General features: G+C 32.3%; 1 protein-coding gene across 2 annotated transcripts in view; it reads right to left on the reverse strand.

Moving 5' to 3' along the window:
- Positions 1-23,945, reverse strand: part of LOC100167980 (homeobox protein homothorax) — a 99,019-nt gene that overhangs the window by 28,579 nt on the left and 46,495 nt on the right. For both annotated transcript variants that reach the window (XM_008183323.3, XM_001951080.5), the window contains exons 9-10: positions 15,530-15,661; positions 9,507-9,658 (exon numbers count right to left, since the gene is read on the reverse strand). In XM_008183323.3, the coding sequence (XP_008181545.1) occupies positions 9,507-9,658; positions 15,530-15,661 (284 nt within the window). The remainder of the gene's footprint in view (positions 1-9,506; positions 9,659-15,529; positions 15,662-23,945) is intronic.

Consider the following 23,945-nt stretch of genomic DNA (forward strand, 5'->3'; position numbering starts at 1 on the left):
AATTTAGTTTAGCTTAACGTTAAAATAACGATTTATTACTAAAAATACGATTTTATTTGTTTCAAAATATATACTATCGTAATAAAGATAATTATTTTAATGCAGTATTAAATATGATATGGTATTTAGATTTCAAAAATTAAACTTATTAAATTTAATAACAATTTAATAAAAATAACTAAAATAAATGTATGTAATTCAACTATCACGAATTCAGCTATAGTTAAGTGTGTTTGCTATTATTCAAATTTTGATATATAATTATAACACAATTTTACGTGCTGGTGAATAAATAACTAGCGATACATCAATAATGTTTTAATACGAACTTAACCTGCACCGAATTGTTGTTTAAACACTGATACGACAAGCGTGCATCTAAATTTAATTCCGAGGGTCATTTACCAAAATAAAAACGGAAGGGGAGAAGTGTGTGCGTTTGAAACCGCTGATAAAGCACGAAGATTAAACTCCGAAAAATAGGCCTGTGAGCACGTAGTTCCGTTTTTGAACTGAATCCCAAATATCCACGACGGTCGCTGAATGTTTAATGGGGCCCGATTGAAGCCTCTAGGGGCCCCCGGGGGTGTGTATCCCCCCGCCGTTTTAGGACCCATTACGAATGCCAGTTGCATGACCCTTTAAACCAAAGTGAGATAGATAGAGAGAGAGAGAGAGAAAGAGAGAGAGAGAGAGAAAGATACAGAGAAAGTGAGAGAGACGGCACGACAGTGAAAGCACTGAGATAAACATTTTCCGTCGTATACCCGCGGGAACCCGTCGCTGGCAAAGTTGAAAAGGACAGGTTGATTGCGCGTATAAAACCACCGTACTCAAATGTGATTGAATAATCGGAATTATTATTATTAATATCGTAATTATAACAATAATAATAATATTTAATTAATTAAAACATAAATGGCATAAATTTAGTACTTATATAATTTTCAAGACATACATATATTATATTATTATCTACCTATCGATGCCGTTTAGGGAAACGTATATATTATTAGCTTTTAGAAATCCAAACGACGAAAAGGGCAAAATATATTTTATGATGGCATACAGAGGCCGTTTCCTTTAACAACTAAGACACACGAAGATTTCCTGAGAAGTATAAACCGCAGCGCGCGTCGTAGATGGGCTATTTCGTTCTTCGTTCAGCCAATATAACAAACAACATCAAGGGATCGGCGGAAAAGAAAAGGGTCTTCGGGGAGTCGTGGTGACTATTTCCTTCCCGGATAAACGACACAGAAATGGAAAAAAGGTTTTTTTACTACAATGTAATAGTATAGCGCGCTATGTGATGCTGCTGCTAGAAGGCAGTTTAGAGGGACGACTCTTAGCGGCCGCATTGATGCGTCGTTGAGTCATTCACATATTCATAGAATCGCCCTCGCCGAGGCAGTTTTCCTAAGCAATTTCCGCACCCCTCTCCGGATTGTTATCTCGTATATATACGCATATTATGCGCACCTCATCACCATTTCACATGTTATAATAATAATTCCGGAGTTTGCGCACAAATCGGACGAAACCCGTTTTCGCGTGCTTTACATGCGTGCTATTTATTATTATACCATATCGGGTTTAATCTAAATGAATGTATATAGAGTTTTTACACAGCACATGAGAGGAAAAAAGAATTGTATAATAATAACGTTATTATTATTATTATATAGACGTGTACGGGTTTCCTTTAGGTATAAATAAAAATATATAAAACATGATTCGATTATATTGTGTTACGACGGCAGTAACGCACTATCAATTTAGAAGGTAAATAATGATTATTCACCCATTACTTTTTATTTATCTGGTAAATTTATTGTCGTTACGACCGTGTAACAGGAACTCGCCGATCAAAACACGGGTTATTACATCAAGGTAAAGGCTGGGATCGTAAAAATCCCATCAAGATGCAATACAGGCTATACGGAAAAATCCATCCAAGGCGGATGTATACGCCATAAAATTCAACCCCTGTTTTAACATCGAATCCACGACTACTATAAAGACAACGATTAGGGGATTGTTATTATACGTAGAAACTTTTTTGATTTTGTTTTTCGCAATTTTGTAGATTTTCAATAGTATAGACTATGGAGGGTTATGGGTCGTCGATTACAATTATCACGTTACAATAAGTAAATCGTGATTACAATTATATAGGTGTACTGTACCAGATATATTATACTCGATTCTTGACGAAACTGAAGTTATCATCATACTATGGGATAACAATCGTGCCGTTCGTAATAAAATTCAATAGGGGGGGGGGGGGGGGTTTCATTGCATACGTCAATCGAAAAAAAAATATAGGTGGCAGGTACTGTACCTACCTATATTATTAAAAAAAATATATAATATATAAATGAAACGTGTGAGAACAGGTATTGTAATTCTGGTGTCCTAACGCGTGAACGCGATAAAGAGAAAAACCCTCGGTACTTTGTTTTTTCCCTTCTCTGTCCAGTTAAATTTACGACGCTATAAAACTAATATTGCATCTGGTCGTAAATCTTGACGGGGTTAGCAAGCTTTCCCGTTATATGCACTTCAATGTGATAGACTCGGTATAAACACGCACTAGTTATGTAAGTGTATAATAATACGTATTTAAATAAACAGAAATTATAGATAGCTAATCAAACGTTAACTTCCATTTATAGGCTTGCCTAATAAAAAAAATTATAGGATGTATTTATAAATATATATAATTACGTAGGCAGGTATATTTTATTATTATAATATTTAGTCCAGTCGTATGTACTCGAATGTGCAGTATGCTTATTAAAATGCAATCATATTCAGAACGAAACCGTTCATAAATATGTATGGTTTTAAACGTAGGAATATCGTAACAGAGACTTATGTACGATGCCCCTCCCATCTATATATTATATGTATTTAGGTACCTGCGATAGAAATAATTCGATATATTTTACACAACTTCAAAACAAAATAAGGATTTTTAATTTTGACATCGAATTAATATTAATATCGATATTCAAATTTTTTTAGACAGTTAAAATGTACTGATGTATGCATATTGCCATTAATATTTAATCGATATTTGGTACTAACAATATACTCCTTTGCAAACGATTATTATACTTATTTGTTATTACAATCGGATGGCTTAAAAATAATAATGTGCAAATATATACGGAATCGAAATAAAATCTCAATGATATAAACATTAGGAAAGACTCATCGTAAGATAGGCAAGGACAAACACATAGTGTGTTTTATAAGATGTATTCGAATATTATTTCCGGAGCAAATAAAAATTAAGTATTTTTTTTACCCGCTACAGTCTACTAACCTAACCTAATAATTATTTTGCTTTAAAGTCCAAGAATTATAGTTTTATTATAGGTATATACAAATGTATTTGTATGAAAGAAAACGAGGTGGTTAATTTATCGATTTAAGAGATACTGAAGTATAAGTAATTTCAAGAAAGGTCATTGCATTCTTAAACATACACGTTATAACGAGTAATCACAATGAAATGCGGTTACCGCGCCATTGTTAAAAACAATCACAACGGAAAACGTCCTACAATAGCCAATTAGAATAGCGTCAACAGCAAACTGGAAACAAAGCTTAAACAATGGTCATCTTTGATTTTATTTCAGGTAGAAAATCAGCGCATACCTGAATAATATGCAATGTAATAAAAATTTATCCGTAAAATAGTTTTACACATCGAATAAAAAATGTTATTATACTATTAACCAATCTGATGATGTCACAGTCAGTACCTAATGCATTATGCATTGTAAAACCCTAAACAGATGACCATGATATATAAATATGAATAATAATGTAATGGATACAATTACTTTTGATGAACATTGGTAATAAATCTGAATTTCATGATACTATACACCTTTATGAGACTAAAAATAATAATAACGCTGATGAATAAACTATTACATTGACGTATTTATTTCACTATCGATTTCGTTCAAAAAATATTCAGTTTTTATATTTTGTTTTTAGTTGTATCTTTACTTACATAGTATATACATGAATTAAAATTCGTCTTTGGTTGGTAGATAAATTAAATATTGAAACAAAATTTACATCAGGCAAGTGATTTTATTTCGGATTTCACGAACGACTGAATGAAAAATAAAACTGTATTGCTGCATAGTACTGGAAATAAATTATTACAGTATAAATAAAACGATTTTAGCCAAAACGCGAAACAATGAAGCGGTTGGACGACGACGCCGCTGTAACCGCGGTTAAAACAGTTTTCGAGCAACACACGGTGGATGGGAAGGGAAAATAGCAGGGCAATGAGAACGCCACTAAAGAAAGAAACAGAGTATATTGAAAATTGGAATGAGTATACGGAGAGCATAGGCGTATAGCCGTTAAATTTGTCCAGCAAAAAGGGGATTGAAAGGTTCGATAGGAATTTCAATTCAACCCGAGTGCATTGGACGCCGACGATTCGTCGGGGGCAGCAGCGAAAATGGTTCGGAAAAAGAATAAAAAAAAAAAGCCCTGGAAAAAAAGGAAAAACTTTAAGACCAGGAGTGGAGAAACTGTGAGCCATTAATCTTGGCAGCCAACAACTGATGTAAACCCATAAATTACTTTCCTCTTTCCCCTTTCACTCTATCATTACCCTGCTCTTTTTAAAGTTACCCCCTCTCTTTATCTCCACCCTCGATAGCGAGATTGAATGCGCGTGGATAAAAGCGTATATATATATATTTATCCGAATATATACAGATATATATATATATATATATATATATATGTATTATACATAGAATATAAATATATACACACACCCGGAGCATATTTAAATGTGAATTTTGTTCGCTTAACGAAACGAATATACATCCCAAGTGGGTATTCAAAACGGTAGTTCGAAAAATAAATTGATAACTTAAAAATATAATTCGATTACACGTTGAGGCAGAAAAAATTCGAAACCTAAACTGAAATATTAATGATTCCACTGCACAATACCTGGGCAAAATGTGATTTTCTATCATCACATACTGAGTGCACAAAAATGCATAGAAATACAAGACGGCGGTAATGAAACGCAGAAAATTGTAAGACTTTAACCGTAAAAAGTACATCGTGAATGTGTACCATAAACCTACACTTGTCTGTATATACGCGTATATACGCGCACATTAGTATGCGCAAACACGCTTTTAACCAATTAGCAATGATGTCGGAAATTATCTGTTTTTGATCACAACTCCACCGCTGGTCACACGTATTACATCGACAAACCGTAATTTATCATTAGATCAAATTTGCATAACACGGCTGGTTAGTTATAAAATTAAGCATCGGAACCAACATTGATGTAACCCGTAATATTTTACGACACATAAAAAAACTGAATTACCAATCACCAAACACGTATATTATATATAGGTACTACATACACGTAATGAATTAATACGAAATATATTATGGATGTGTTTAATGATGATAATAATAATAAATTATTGTTGTTATTTATTATTATTATTATTATTATTATTATGGTATCCTTAATATTATTAAATCATCGTTAACATAATTATATATGGTAAATAGTATACGCGTGCATAATATTATATTTATTTTTTATTATTGTTTGAAAGAAGAAATCTATAGAAAGCAGTAAGTACGAATTTTATGAAATTAGTCATCATTATATACAAATTATGATTATTTTATTCGTTTATTTATTTTATGTTGTTCGGTAAATTCTTCGCTCATAAAAGATAATACGTCCCCCAGCAGAACATGCTCATTGCTCGTAAAAGAGTAGGTGTATAAATGGGATATGCAAATAAAATATAATAAATTCCGTGAAAAGTGGTAAGAAACCCGATTGAAAACAAAATATAAACAGAGAAACTTAACAAATGTTTGTAGAATATTAAAAAAAAAAAAAATGAATATTTCAATAACGAATTAATGTTTAATGCGTATGCGTAACTAAAAAACGACGCGAAAAGTTTTTCAATCGTCACATTATATTCTTACAACATAATATTTAAATACACATATACACATATTATACATAATAATATATCGTATGCATCTAATGTGTAATGTCAATAATAAACGAAACGTACGGTTTCAATAGATTTAATTGCCACTAAAGGACCACCTACCATTAATAAATAATGTTTACATATTATGCCGTCTCGCATCTCGCTCGGGGCCGGCTAACGCAGTTGATACGGAGAGACGTGAATTGGAGTAATGACAATAATATCCGTCTGGGGGGTCCAATTTCATTTAATTTATAAAAATGAAAGACGCTAACAATGGTTGATGGGCATATGCACTTGAACACGCGTTAAAACAATACAGTGATGATACACTACGAATGCATCACGATTGACGCGTATTTAATTGTCGTAATTAAACGGCCGTATAGGTACGTAATATTGGGATGCACCTTCCAACACATATAATATAATAGCCGCCACTCGCCAAAGACGCATCTCCCGTAGGAACGATAAAAAATTGCATTTGTTGAACGTCACAAATCGTTTATCGTACTTATTAAATATTATTTATCATATTATGTTGTATACGCGTTGCACAAATTCCGAAATGGAATCATTACGGGTTTGTATATTCGTATATAATATATACGCATCGAACAAATTATGTACTGTGTAGCAACGAAACATGAAATGATAATAAATAACGAACTCAGTACTTGTATAGTATAATATTATGTAGGTACGGACAAACAATAATGGCAACAACAGTTTTAAAAACCGTATGAAAAAAGTTCTTATCTCGCCGGAGAGGCAAGAAACACGAAGAAGAAGTCGAAGAAGAAGAGGTATAAGAAAAAAAAATCTAGAATAATATCGTATTTTATTTTGTTATAACTGTCGATCTTCAATATAGACCACTTAACTCTGTCGGTTATTCAATCAGTCTCCGATACTTCAGACACTGCATCAGTTCGCCGCGCAGCGTGGAAGGAGGAGAACTCATTAGACAAGTCCAGACGATTCTATTAACCACGTTCATTCATGTCGTTCCCATCAAAGTATATGTTGTCGACGTGTTTTTCGACATGTCCACCATATATATATATACACACACACACACACACACACACACACACACATATACACACCAGCCGACGTTAATACCGAAAATGTAATTCATATTATTTTACACGCGGCGTGCGCGTATGTCGACGATCGCGACATGAAGCGGTTTCACTAGACATAAAAGCGACTAGACTACACACAAAAGTAATGGCGGTAAATCATAAATACGAATAATAACTACATATGTGTATGTATATATAAATATATATTTCCGAGTGAGGTGGAATGGTGGTGGTGTTGGAAAGAGAGAAACATGGCGAGAGAGAGAGAGAGTGAGAGAGGTTAGTTGGTTGCCGGGACAACGAGGAATTTTAATTATTACGATCAGGCTTAAGGGGGCAAGCGTCGCTGGTGCGACCCATACCCACAGTGTTACCAACGGCAACGGGGAATGGTGCCGACCGGTACGGGAAAAAAGGGGTGGGTATATATATATATATATATATGACGAGAGAAGGATAAAAATATAACTAATTCCAAATGTCCATTTGAACCCCACAACCACATCCTCGCTCGCTAGCTCTCTTTTTTCTCTCTATCTCTCTATATCCCGTTCTTCCACTATATATATATAAATATATAAACGTGTATATGTAATATCCACGCATAAATTAAGCGAAGTTTTTATATTGTGTATATAGAGCGAAAAGAAAACGCAGTCGAGTATCAAAATTGCAAAAAAATAAATGTATCAAATAATAAAATGTTACTTTTTGGTCTCGTATACTAAATTGCAATTCAAATATAAAAATAAAAAACAACGAATTCAACACAGCAACGGTCTAATAAAATATGGTTATCCATTACGCGTGAACTCGATAAAATTACATTTACATATTTACTGAAATTACATCGGTTATTTTAACAAAAGTAATATATTAAAATTAATTCAATTTTGTTTGTTTATGAGAGAGAAAGAGACCCGTTTAAAGTAAAATAAGTTTATTTTATGTAGAAAAATATCATGTAAAGTCAGATATAAGTTTAACTAGTTTAAGGCGAGAAATATTAAATGTACATATGATAAAAAAAACCACAAACCTACGAGTAGGTGTAGGTACCAATTCCGTTAATTTAAAAATATGAATTAATCTTGAACGACAAAAAGTTGTGTACTAAAATAAGAATAAGTATACCTAATATTATTGTTACGTAATTGCAGAAATCTCTGTTTTTAGTTTCGCGTTGACTCTCTTCCGCTCTCTTGTTGATCTCATTCCATCGCTAATAATTATCATTTACCAACCGAAATGGAAGGAATGTAAAAAAGCATAAAGGTTTAATAATTTCCCTTGAGTTGGTATAAAATGAATTTTAATACCCAGAGAAAAGCTCGACAGAGTTTTCGCTCCACCCCTCAGGACAAGATGAAGGACGTGAATACATTCCAAGCACCTGGTACTCCACGAAAGCGCCATAGCGGCGACGGCGGTGGTGGTAGGAACGGCTAATTGTTATGCAAAATTTAATTTCAAACGAAAATTTACCTTTTGCACAAGAGGGCCCTTTAATTACCCCTTTTTACGACAAGTATACTGAACGCGGCTGGTGCACGAAGGAGGGTAGGTACGTCACTGCCACCAGTTATACACAACTCGGGCGTTTTTAATTAGGTCTTGGTACCGACTGTGAAATGTTTCACTGGAGGAAACTTTTCTGCGACAAACATCCGTATCCAAATGGATAAATTACACTGCTAGTTTATTCTCCCTTGGCGAACAAAATTAAATTTCAGAAATTCTCTCGCGTGCCATAATAAAACAAAGAATTCCAAACAATGACAATTCTACTGGAAGAACACGTGTCCCATGGAAGTTAATACTGGAATTTTAACAACACAGTAAATGCTACTTGCGTTTAAAATCAGCATTTTGTAATCCAACGATGGTTTCCAACGTACATAAATTTAAATCGGACGCAAAACAATAGGCATGATACTGTTACATATATTTATACTCCATGTAATATCTATAATAATATATAATATGTTTTTACGCATTAGTTTGTACATTTGCCAATTAAACGATATGAACTGACATCATTTCGAAAACGTGCGTTGAAAATAATTACTATTTTATAGGTAGCGCGTTATAATACAGTTTATTCGTTTCTTTATATACGTCATAAATCAAAGTGCATGCAAACACAACCAAACCCGTGGAAATTATTTACTTATAAGTTATAAGTACGATGCAGCTATAATTTAGAGCCTGGGCATTAAAATCCATGTATTAAATAATAATTATTGTGAAAAGTAAACAATAAACAACCAAGCATTTTTAGTAAGTCGTGTAATATGTTTAATATTTACTCGAAACATATTCGAGAAAATCATAGGATTTTATTATACGTTCAACGATTTAAATATATTTATTGGCTTACCGTTAGATGCTGAAATAACCACGCTCGGAGTATATTTGTGGCCACTTTTGGAAATATACCTCTTTTCTTTTGGTTCTTTTTTCCACCGCTGGGATCATCGTCATCCTCTCCCGTACCATCGCCACTGCCGACACTGGCATTACTCGCATCACCTATGTATAAAACAAAACATAACATAACGATTCATTTTATTTTAATTAGTATTATACGTAAGTGATCAACGTCAAAAATGCAATTTTTTATCCTACTGGATTTACTCTTTCATTTTTAATAGAAAATATAAAATAATATTTATCAATATCGTATAAAAGACATACTTAAAATGCGTATATTTAAAAAAATAATCGAATATAAAATACCAAAAGTACAATACTTTCTGACTTTTTTTTTTAATTAAAAAAAAAAATGAAAAGAGCCTACGGTTATAAATTCGTCTGTCTGCGCGTGCAATTGGTAATTTTACGGAAGTTAGGGGTCGTAGAGCTTGTAGCCGCCGCCGTTCACCCACGCCGGAGGCACTGGTGGTGGGTAAATGTGCACCGTCGCTATCAGATTCACTACAGAAGGTGATCAATCACTGCTACCCACCCCTTCATCAATCCCACTGCATTTCTCCTTCTACTCACTTTGCCAGCCAGAATACACACGCACACGAACACATAGTATAAATATATACAATATACATATATATGTATACTTATACACATACCCACACACACGTGCACAATCAAAACAATATCTCTGCCCATACTCTGCTCTCCCTTATAGTATATATATATATACCTTTTACCGTTCCACACACGTCGTGGTGACGGCGGATAACACTATATACACGACCGATAAGGGATCTCCACCGCCCACACCACCACGTGTATACGTGGCTGGATGCTGCAGAGCATTTCCAAGAGACCATTTTATTCGAATACCGTTTTTCAACAAATAGCTGAAAAAATTTTCATTTAGGACGTATATTATATTCTTACAGTACCTAACAAATAAAACCAGCTAATTTCTAATAATTAAGCTGCGTAGAAAAACAAATTTAAATCGGTTTCAACAACGATGATGACGAGACTTGCGACATTTTATTGCGCGATGATAATAATTTTATTTAAATTCACCAACGTATATAATATAATATTATGCAAATACTTAAATATATAAACAAAAAAAACAACAACAACAGCAACAACAGAATGCGCATTCAGTGCGTTGTTTTAATGTTGACTGTAGATAAAACAGCCACGCTGCACACTGCGCCAGATAAGAAATAGTTGGTGGTTGGGGACATAAACATATTATACGGCTGCATATAATATAGCATAGAGTGTGTAATGACTCATACACACTAAATAAACAACAGTAGTGGTATAGTGGCGGTGAGGAGTAAAAACTGTTTATCTAATGGGTTTAGGTGTTTGTTTGTATTTGATTGGATTACAATATTATATCCGAGGGACTGACCCCCTAAACACATTAGGAAGGAAGGGTTATCTCTCTCGACCGCGCGTCGTTGTGGCGGACCCGTCGTCCCGTATCATTGTCAGAGTTCAACTTTTGAATTCGTAATTTATTATAAGTTAAGCTGCAGTACCATGCGTGTCCCCTTCCTAATGTGTTTTCGTTGCACGTCAATTAAACACGGGATTTTGGTCATAACGAATTTTTTCTTTATAAGTATTCTTTTGCCGAATTCCAACTTAAAAGTATATACCTACTTCAGTAAAATTAAAATTGTGTTAAAACGAATTTATTTATAAAATTGCTACCTTCCCATACAATATACATAATAATCTATATATAGGTAGGTACTTACTAGATATTTTTAATTGTTCTGAATCGAATACGTTAGTAACTATCATTCATTAAATATCGATTAGATCATCAGTCATCTGATATTAAAAAAATTAATAAATAATCAAATAGGAATATTTCTTTTACGAATACATAACCTATACATGCTGATGTTATATGTTATGAGGATTGGTCAAAGAAAATGGGCGGCGGCATATTAAACAGACAAGAGAAAACGAGTTTATGGACAACGACTTTGAACAAGGCAGCCATTAAAACTAAAAAAGAAAATAACAAGTAATGAAATCGAACTCGGTGCACAACTTGAGATTACATACATGTAAACGTATAAAATATTAATATAAATATTACATTACGACCTTTATGAGAATAATTGACTATAATGAGTTTAACTTGTAAATATGTATAGGTAGGCAGTGCAATCAATGCTGCGCACAATGAATAATGGGTAAGGTATAGTACTATAGTTAGATGTAATTTAAAATATTAGAAGCTAGATAGTTATTCTCACTGAATTCGTAAACACATCGTTGAATAATAACGATTGTAAGTTATAAAGTATTTTATTATATAACACTATAATATAATATATGTAATATAGTAAAATAATAATAATCATAATAATCTTAATCGTGGTTTAAAAGAATTTACTAAGGGGTTTAGCGACAAGAAACATAAGAAAAAAATCTCAACCCCTGAGGTCCATACTAAAAAATAAAATAATAGCGTTAAAAATTACTCGAAAGTCTTATAAACGGAATATTATTGTAATACATCAACGTTAATGTCGAGAGAGAATTAACCACAAAAATATGATGATAATGATGATGATGATGATGATGATGATGATGATGATGGTGGCGGTGCCTTCGAGATGAAACAAGTTAAAAAAAACAACAACAACGAAAATAACAGAATGAGAGAGAGAGAGAGAGAGAGAATCTGGCCACCAACACTATATAATATGATTAAGGTCAAAAAATGCCTGCAGACCGACAACGACCCCGACTATAATGGAATATATTATAAACGTGCGACCAGCGAGTTTAATAATTTAATGTAAACCATCTATGGCTATAATAAAGATTAAAGAATGTATTATAAATATAGGTACACTACATCATATATGGATATAAAATGAATCGATATATTTTTAATAACAGAATTGGCGACGATCGCGTAACATTTTCATAAAAAAATATGTTTTCAACTTTGATCTTTGCAACGATTGTTTATTAAAATGTAAATATATCATAGGACAGCTAGTAAAACAAAATCATAACTACACTGACAAATATTACTCTAAAACATACTATGATCTATGACAACGTTATACTAGTACCTATTTCTATTCGAAAAAGTAAAATAATACATCTGGTGAACAACTGCAATTGCACAATATAGATAATAATTGTACCGTTATTCCCGTTAAGACGGGAATAAAAATGTCAATCGTTTAAAATGTAGGTAAGACTGTTTTATACTTTTCCGTTCTGCAGATTATAGAACGAGGAAACGTTTAATTTATAATGAACTTTTTTCTTTGAATGTTCTATATCGGATAATAAAAATGCCCCAAATGCGTAATTTAGGGTACCTATGAATATGTTTTCGATTTTAAATTGATCATAAATAATACTCAATATCAGAATAATGAACAATATTCATTATATTCTCAGAGAAAAACAATCAAGGATGTACGGTGAATATAGTTGTAAATAATCATAGTCAAATTTACAATGTTTGCATCCTAATTAAAAATAAATTTAAGAGAAATTGTATTAAATTTAATTATTCTCTTATTTGAACGTTGTGTTATATAGCCAATATATATATAAATAAATAGTGGTTGCAGAATGCTATTACTTCTAAAATATTTATTAAGAAAATCCATGAGAACATCCACATTTCGAATAAAATTACGCCATCAGTTTTTTAATTAAATATGATAACAAATCCTCTCTATATTATAGGGGCAAACCCAAAACATTAGCCTAACTCTATACAACTCTAACCGTGTGAAAAAATGTCCCCTTTTTCGAAAATAAATTTAATATAAGCCGTGGCAGAGTTTATTTCATATTTTTTCTCCAACTTAAGATAACTACAATATTATTTGATATAGTATTATAGTTAACGCAAACCGAAACGAGAATAAGGGGTGACCAGCGTTCGTTCATTTCCTGGCTGTCACCAACACACCTCCATTTTACCAGTGGTCCGGTGCGCGTACTACACCTCCATTTCGTACACACAATCACCCTATTCCTACCCTTATTGAATGGTATAATATATATATATATATATATATTTATACGTATACTATAATTGAGACCTCCTCACTTTATGGGCTGTTTTTGATATCATCGTCGTCGTTGCCGTTGTCAGCCTGAAAACGGTACGCGCGCTCCAACCCACGTAGTAGCTGTCACATGCAGCAAGTATAAAGAGAAAATAAGTACAAATGAAAAAAAAGTTCCGTCGGTTGCGGTTACAAGTACCGCTAATCGTATTTTCACTTCTTTCTAGCCCTTTACATATTATATACATGATACATACATCTCAACAAATGGATATTTCTATATACATTTATATGAGCTACGGTACATTCGACAATGGTCATTTTTGTTTTTCCGACGGCTGTGTGTAATAACAAAATCGACATTCACGCATTCGACATTTTTTTATTTATTATTAAAATAGGTATCACGTTCGTCTTATCGTTATTATCGATAAATAGATATTTTAAATTACAATACATCATACAACAAACCGTAAAAATAAAATTATTCTATTAAAAAAGCAACAAATTCTCGGGTTCAATAACGATCATAATTTTCACTGAATTTTCAAACTTTATATTATATAATATAATGGTGTTTTTTTAGACGAGTGTTTCATGTTTCTCTAAGTTCATGTTCAAAGTTTCTACTTATATGTTGATTGGTCAATCAATCTCTTTCGGGATATATGATGCAACAACAGTAATTGGCTCCTTCGAGACCAGCTGGACCCCACTACCGCAAATAGTTATCCCTTAGGGGGATTATTATCATCGTAATTCTGTGAATCTCTTATAGGCACCACCACCACCACAACTATCTTTACACCATTATTACCTACGATATCTTATCCAGTTTTAAATAAAAAATAATAATATAACCCACACGTATTTTAAATAATTTTTTTAATGTGATAGGTAAACCTATTTATACAAAAATAAAATATTTCAAGAAATACTACTTAAGTACCTAATAACTTATGATAATCGCAATAAACAAACTAAAATATAATAGAAACATATTTTATGAATATTCCTTGTACGAAAGTCTGAAAACAAAAGTTACAAAAATAATGTAACTCCGTTGTGTCCAATATATACTTATTGTTAAACAATAAACATTAAATATATAGGAACATGATGTGCCTATACATAACTAAGTATACATTTATCTGATGTATCCGATGTATTATAACAGTTCATTGTTTATATATTACCTAGTTAATTGTATCAAAATATATAATATATAATAGGTTTCATATTTCATTCCGATTGAAATGTAGACATCAGAAGATATTTTAATTGATATTACGTATATACACGTGCCACAGTCAGCAAATATTTTCAACAAAATGTATGCGGAGTAAAAATGGCAAGACGAACATTATATCGTCGCCGACAACCAAATAAAAAATATATATATATAATATATATACGCGAGAGAGAGATGGATGGCTGCCTGGTTGACTGCATCGCGGCGCACGGCGCTCGCGCGGTCCAGGTTTTCCATGGCAACGACTACGAACATTGGCAAACCGGGAAATGTTTCCACACTCATACCCGCTCACCCCTACTCGTCCACCCCTTCCTTCTCTCCTTTACATCCTCTATTACCCCTGATACTCTTTGACAGGGGTTTTCCATTTTTTTTTTTATTTAATAAAGAGCACAACAAACCTAAACGTACACGTCAAATGCTCATTTTAGTGGCGATCCTACAGCCAACCTTTATTGACGGTCAGTAAATACCTTAACTCATGGCCATATATATATTAAAAAAACCGTCATTAATAGAGAAAAACGAGGGACACATTTTTCGTGACTTTGAATAAATTAACCTATATATTATAACGCTGTTGTATACAAAAAACAGTTGCCTATTAAATTTGAGATAAATGTAAATTATATTTATTTTATATGTACTTACACGAGTTGTAATCATTTGGGCTACCGCCGAGGAACACAGATTGATACAGAAGACCACGTTTCGCCGCTTCCGCAGCTGATGCCGCGCGAGCGTCTAGTGGAGGAGGCCAATCTCGCCTTTGACACCATTTACCTGAAAAATACGAACAATAATATTACGTTAACATTGATTTTACAATAAATAGTATAAGTAACATTGTATATAATAACTAAATATATTTAGATATACATCGAATATACCTAATAATAACATTGAATTAATAGGTTAATAGGTACATGATAATTTAAAAAAAAACTAAATTTGTAATAATAATACAAAATATATCACTTAATCTGACTAAATAATATTTTTAATAACTTTTAAGTGTGTGTAACATATATTCGTATAGCCGTATAGGTATGTATAAGTATATAGATGTGCTTGTGCCTGTGTGAAGAAAGAATTAAGTCGGACAAGACAACCTATAATTTTAAAACTGGTATTTTTAAACGCGTAAAACGTTGAAAAAAAATAATATCTGTCATGTCCATTTCGACTGTTACGAGCTGTCGTCCGAAGGGGTATTTATTTGTATTTATGGGAGGAGATTTCGAAAGCGATAATTACGAGTTTGGAAAAAAATCTATTAAAACCACTGCAATCGTATACATTATTTTATACTTACGGTGATAATAAAGAAAATACCATTTTTTATATACCTATATATATATATTGCGCGCTCGCACTAGTGTGTGTGTGTGAGAGAGTATCGTATAATATGTATAAGTATATATGTTTTGGGACCATAAAATATATATGTATATACATGTGAAATTTCTATAATTATTTATTTGTTCCGAATCAATACCATCAATTATAATTACATATGTACACATCTACAACAATGTACATAATACTATTTGATACTATTCGAATTTTATATACATTATTATAGTAATAGGTAACTGAGAGGCGAGTGGTTAAGTCATCTCTGCATAAAATATTATATTATATAGGGGTATCATCGATAAAACGCGTATCGAAAATAGATAATTTATATTAGCATGATATAAGACCTAAAAATGTTTGGTATCCACGTCATTTTAATTGAAAAATATTTAAATCGTTTCGATCGACATATACTTTTCAGAAAGAAAAAAAATCCGGTCACGTCATGACTTTGTATTGCCAGATGTCGTGTATTTCGTTGTACACTGAATACAAAATGTGCCATCACCCGTCATCAAATTTTATATGCACGTGCGTGAACAACACGCCGTTTATTATTCTACAACAAATAAGGCCAAATGTGTTTATTTTGTAATATTTTATCATAGATAGCGTATAGAATACGACTATACCTATATACATTGTGTACGACGATGTCCGAAGAGATACGCCGGTACGTGCAATATTTCAAATCCACAATAAGAATAAAAAACAATTGACCTCCACATATTTTTTACATTGTATGTAGTGTTTCGTTCTCAAATACCTACCTAAAATTAAAATAATAACATATTGGATTTGTGTTCACACAACGAAAGAAGAAACTTGTATATAAACCATATAGTATCATGCAGTATACATGTACACAATACTACATATATCATAGCTGTTATAAGAATCGAATGGAAACGTACAACATTCCACGTGGAATAATTCACGTTCGGAAAAAACGTTCTAAGTAATATTGATTGAGAAAAATAATTCAACGAAAAATATTTAAATCATTATAAATAACGATGTAATTTAATATTTATCATTGTTATTATTATTATTACTTTTTGAACGTTTAAAGATTAACATTTTTCAAAATAATATACGTCAAAATTCCCTCTAGGCAGTTACAACAACCTCCGCCGAGTCAACCGCACTTAGATCTCCTCTCAGACTCCATGCAGGTAATCCTACTACGCGGTGTCGACCTTCTATATATTTTAAAAATATATTCCCATAAATCAATTTAGTATTTTTTGGATACAAAAAAATATGTATACATACGCATTATGTGCGGTTAAATTTTTACAGCGGGGCTCCGTCGATTTGAAACGAGTAAAATAATAATAATAACAAAAACGCTCCAAGCCGTCAGTCGACTAAAGAAAGTGTATAATGTATGTGTGTGCGTGTGTGTACAGTATATTATGCGAGATATTATGTGTATAATATAGTCGGATGATAGAAGTATTAAAATAATTTTAATAATAATATTATTGTTATCATTATCGTTATTATTATTATTATTATCATTATTATATTATTATTATATTCCAATGGTACTGTAATGCGCGCACGTTACAATGATTGACAGGTGTTTTATTTTTCCGAGAGAGAAACGAAGAGAAAGACGTACGCGATACGTCCATGCGTCTCTCACACGCCAATCCAGGCACAGAGTACGGAGTCAAGAGGTCAGACTCATACTACCGGCTCGAGGAGGCGATGAGGAGTGGAATAAGTTCTGACAACGTGCACACGCGAAATAGACGCCCTCGTGACGACCATGATCACGACGACGGAGACGACTATACGCGGTGATGATGATGTTGATCATTATAAAGATGACGGTGTAGTAAAGTTACGGGGCCGGAGCCGGCGCGCGGTGGTAATAAAAATAATAATGATAATAATATAAGAAGAAGAAACGAAAATAATAATAATAATAATACGAACTAAAATTCATTTTCTAAAACGAGTTCTATTATTTCTACACGCGACGCATTACATATATTATAGTATGGTCGTAGTGTATATAATGCGTACAAAGTATATATGGCCCTGCAGTCTGCGTACACGATGATAATCCTACATGTCAACAGTGTGTGTTCGAAGAGTGCGGAGACCTCGACAAGACTAAGCAACGTTAACAAAGTTCATAAACTTATTGGACACACTGTATAATGTAAATCGTAAATGTAATATAATATGTGTGTACAATATAATATACGTTTAAAAAACAGTACATGTATAATATATTTTAATGTTTTCATTAAGAAGAATAGAGAACGCGACTGGTCACGAATTTTGGACATTTGAAAACTGTACTTGGCTATCGTCGTCGTCTCTTCGTAGGTACGATCCTCATAATACATATTTATTTTTATTTTTTTGTTTGTCTGCATTCATAATATATTCTCCGTACAAAACGCTTAAGGTATACACAATAAATTGTTATTCACAATATATTATCTAGTATAATAATAAAGAAACAAAACTAGCGCGAGTGCGCGCACGCGGTATACAAGTCGCCAATTACGAGACGAAAGGCGATTTTTCGATTTTTCTTTTTTTGTGCAACCAACAAAAGAGATAAGATGTAAGATAAAATAAATATAAAAGATGGAAGGCAAGAAAAACACGACCGCGGCATATTATATATGGTAAGAAAAACTGTCTCCATTCTCTTTTGCGTACATATAATATGTATAGCTGCAGAGTATAGACTCCTTTAAAAATTACCATACAATAATCGCCGCCGCTGTCGTTGTCGTCGTAAACAGACTTTAACGAATAACATTATCTCACACACGGCGATAATTACAACGCTATATTATTATAGGACGTACCTATATAATATATACCTATTATATTGTTCGCACGAGTGACACACTATACGCGGCTATCGTGTATATGATGTTTTTACGTATAATTATTAATAATATAAAAAATGTTAGGTATATAGAAGCCTTACAAGCGTTGTATACATGCACCGCGTTTTCTTTTTACGTATTATATGCAAATATATTATGTATACGCATCGGCGACTCGTTAATATACTACCTACATATGTGTGTATTTTTAATTCAGAACGGCGTATCGCGATAATTTTAACTTTTGTTTGATAAACATATTTTATATATTCGAGAAATCAATATTAAGTTTAAACGCGAGAATAAATTTGTCAATTATAATATTTTATATCCGGCACTGAGCCGTCTCTACTGCACCACGCCGGTAATATATATATATATATATATAAAGACGTGACACATTATTATATTAATATATTATGTCTTTTTGTTCACAGTAGTATCAATGTGAAAATATTATTATTATATATATAATATTATCATCATTCATCGTTTTCGTTCCACACAATTTCTTCCTAATTCTTACTACGGCCTACCGACAATAATCATAATATATCCGGTTTGTAAACTTATATTATTACTTACAAATATATCTTTGTTCGATTAGTATCTACATTTAATACATAGGTCGTGGTATATATACCTTTCTATATATTATGTGCATGTATACTCGTATTATATACGAGATTCGGCCAAAGCGTTACTACAGCACCAACACCGCGGATAACCACCGTTGCTGCCGAGTTAAATGAGCCATCACAGCAGGCTTTATACATTTATATACGAGTTTTCTTTAATTCTATAAAGAAATAAAAATAATTTGTCCGTGGTGGTAATCATGGGAATTATGTGTGTGTGTGTCATTTTTATTGTGTTTGTTGCCGGAAGACACCCACCTATTTACTATACAGCCACGACGACGACGATGATTTTCTCTACAGTTTTTCTCATCGTGTCGTGTCCGGTATTGTCGTGGTAGAATAATCGCGGTATACACACACTTTAACAGCTTCCGGCGTTTTAATACATTTTTTTCTTTCTGTTATGGTCGCGGTCGAGGTGGAGTTACATAGTAATGCGTGTATATATCACGTCAAAGACGATGCAAAAATAAATTAACGATAAAAATGGCTTGTACTTCAGCAGTCAGTTCTCGTATAAAAATATGAATATTGACGTTAGACGATGGTAGAATTTGCACAAATTTAACAAGCATAACTTATCTCGGGTACCTATATTATTATTATTATACGCGTATAAATTCTCGAGGAAACCGTATGTTATAAAGAGTTTCATATTACTGCAATAACGCGATTTTTTATGAGGTTATTCATTAAATTTGATCGTTACTCTCATGGTTTAAACAAACGTAACATACGTAATCTGTTTAGAGGAAAGTTATTACTCGTCTAAGAAAACGTAGGAACAGTCAATGTTTTGAATCTTAATTTTTTACGATTATCTCTGAGACTATAATATTATATAAAAATTAAATGATGTTTTTAATTCTTTTATTTTGTTGTATACCTATATATACTTGTATTTTTATTTTATTAATTCATAAAACTTTATGAAAAAAGATATAATTTCATGCTATAAATAAAAATATTTTTAATAAACTGTCAAGAAAGATAAGAAAATGAAGGTTTAATCTCAAAATGTAGTCCCTGTATAAAACTGAAACTGAAGTACTTTGTTTGGCCTATACTGACGTTAATAAGGGATATTAATGTTTCTTGTTTTTGCCGCAGCTGAGAATCCACTAACACGATCTCACAAATTCAATTACAGTTGATGGATTTTTGTTGTAGAACGTATAATATATACCTATATATTATTAATAGAAAAATATAACCCCAAACTAAAAGTAAATGTATTTGAAAACAATAGACAAGAAATGAATCAATTAGGTACCTATATACCGCACAAGAAAAAAAATATAATAATTGAAGAAACTATAATTCGAACTAGAAAATATATGTATATCATTAGGTAAATGGTGATTTTATAGAACATTTATTGTTACATTTCCATGATATCGTAATATATTATGAAGTATTTCATAAAACTCGACGATTTTCCAATTATGAAGAAATTGTCTAAATTAATTTACTAAAAGTTAACTACCAAAATTGACAATAATGATATTAGTATTAATATTAATAATAATAATAACAACAACAGTAATAAGAAAAATTATATTATGATAATTGGAATGGTTAACAAAGCGATGATGATCGTTGCGTGATCGCTAGGTGTACAATTGCTCGGTCAGTTGTATCGTATCCTGTAATTACGTGCGTCTCCTCATCATAATGCCGTAATGACATTAATCTTTTGACATGACGACTGCCTGGATAGACAGAAACACAGAGCAAAGCGACCAACTCTCTGTTGACGGCAGCGATTCGACAAAAATACGTCACGCCATTTATTACGTAGGCGGTGATTGTGAAACCACCAATTACCATTACATGCGGTGATAATAGGTATATAGTAATGGCATAATAACTGTAATTGTTTATTTTACAATCGTAATTTTAGGGTACAATGAAATGTGTCGTCGAAAAAAAGACTCGTTGGTAAGCTTGCGTCGTCTCCGCCCTCTATAACCACGTTAGATGTAAATTGAATTGACATTATACAGTTCCCCCCCCCCCTCCTGAGCTGGAAAAATTGCCACAATATTGTAGAATAAGTTCAGTACATTTAATTTATTGTATAATGCATTTTGTTTATTGAAAACTAAAACCAATCAATATGAATAATAAATATATATTTATGATAAGTTTTTTGCATTATATATCGGGGATTATCGAAGTAAAACAGAAGAGATAAAATATAAGGATTCTCCACCAATTCGTTTACATAATGTATACATTATAATATTATAATAACGGAAGTAAAATTAATTCGTGATTGTGCTACGTCGCCGCACCACTGTGCGAGCAGCGTGCGTATATCGCAATTAAGACCAATCGTTTTATAATCAAATATTAATTAAGAAAAAAATCATTGTCAATAAAACCGAAACCGATCGTGATAGTAATTGAAATAGCTGTTTGCTAATGTTAACACAGTGACTCGGGACGTGTCGTCGTTTCTGTCCATCAAGTGTACCCCCGCTCGTATAAATAATAATTATTATTTATTATTAGTAATAATATTGTGCTGTATAATAATAATATGCGGAGCACATCGTCGACAAGCGATCTCACGAGTTTTTCCACTTGTAAACAATACCGTGTAGACATCGTGATATTATTATATTGTTACTCAATGGTTTTTGTCACGCGACTTGGTCACACGAAAAAAAAAAGTCGATACTATTTTCAGAAATCCCGAATAATGTTATATTACATTACCTTTGTTCCTTTTGAACAAACCTTTTGCTCGCGACGACGGACTTATTATTATATTGGTTCAATACATCGCGTGTGCGTACCCATATATTTTATATTTTTATAGGTGTTGTACAATATTTTTATTGAGTTAACTAGCCGTAGTATAGGTATATTGGTGAGAGACTATATTATATTATGCCGCTACTGTTGGTGTTACGAGAAAAAAAATATACGGAATAAGATGGTATCAACGCCTAATAATTATGATTATAATATATTCATTTCAAAATTAATTAAAATTTAATTATCGACAGTGAGTATCATGTAAAAATATGATGATTAAGCAGCGACGATGCGTTATTTTTCCGGTTATAGTGGGCGTGTTCTCTCGATAATGTTTTTACCAGCGTGGTTTTTAATATTGTTGGTGAAAAAAGAACTGCTAGGATGCGTCCGCTTTTTTTAATGTTACGTTTTATAATTGATTCGTCGTATATATACCACATAATATATGAAAATTATACGAATTAAAATAATCAATGTTTTATATTAAATATTCAAAAGAATAATATGGGCTTTTCTTTTAAAAAAATATTCGGATAGCATATACATAAGATTATTATTAAAATATAACGTAACCGATTGGAAGTTTGAAGAAAAAACAGGAACGCAATCGTTATTATTTTTAGTATTCTGAATAATAATGAAGAATTTTTCGTTGCATTACCTTACCTTACTCAAACGCGCATTTTTTATAAGACAAAATAGAAAAGAAGTGAAAAACGAATAACAAACTCGCGGCCCACATTCGTTCAGACAACGAGGACGTAGAAATATTTCACCTCAATAAGTTTTTTTTTTACTTTTTATTATTTGCCGCGTGTAGACTTTAATTTCAGCTCACGACAATCCCCTTGCCCCGGGGAAATATAATGGTATACATAATATAGACTACTACCACGTAAATGGGTATTTTTTTCTTTCCATCATCCCTTCTCTAACGTCTTCACACACACAAACACAATATGATTGTACATCGCATGCATACATATATATATATATACACACACATATACAATATACATATAAAACACGTATACACTATATACATAATATAATATATATATATATAAGACTACAGCGCAACGGCGGTCACGAAAACATATAATTCGATAAGTGAAAATATCGACTGGCCCCTGCTCTACTACCACTACTGACACCGCTGCCCCGACAAAAGCACTTAGAAAAAGAACAATGAAAAAACATAATCCAATCCATTCGCTTAATAAATTAAAGGGCGCTGACGGTGTTTTTTTTATACTTCTAAAAGCCTATATAACGTCGTTTTGGGCGTAATTCGTTTGGATCCATTAATATTATTGTATTCTCTATAAATATATTATATACATAAATATAACGTTATAAGTAAAATCCAAGACACGAAGTTGAATTTGTCTTATGAATGATAGTACTTACTAATGATTTAAAATAAAAATAATT

The sequence above is a fragment of the Acyrthosiphon pisum genome, chromosome X, assembly GCF_005508785.2.
Source record: "Acyrthosiphon pisum isolate AL4f chromosome X, pea_aphid_22Mar2018_4r6ur, whole genome shotgun sequence".
NCBI classification, from domain to species: Eukaryota; Metazoa; Arthropoda; class Insecta; order Hemiptera; family Aphididae; genus Acyrthosiphon; species Acyrthosiphon pisum.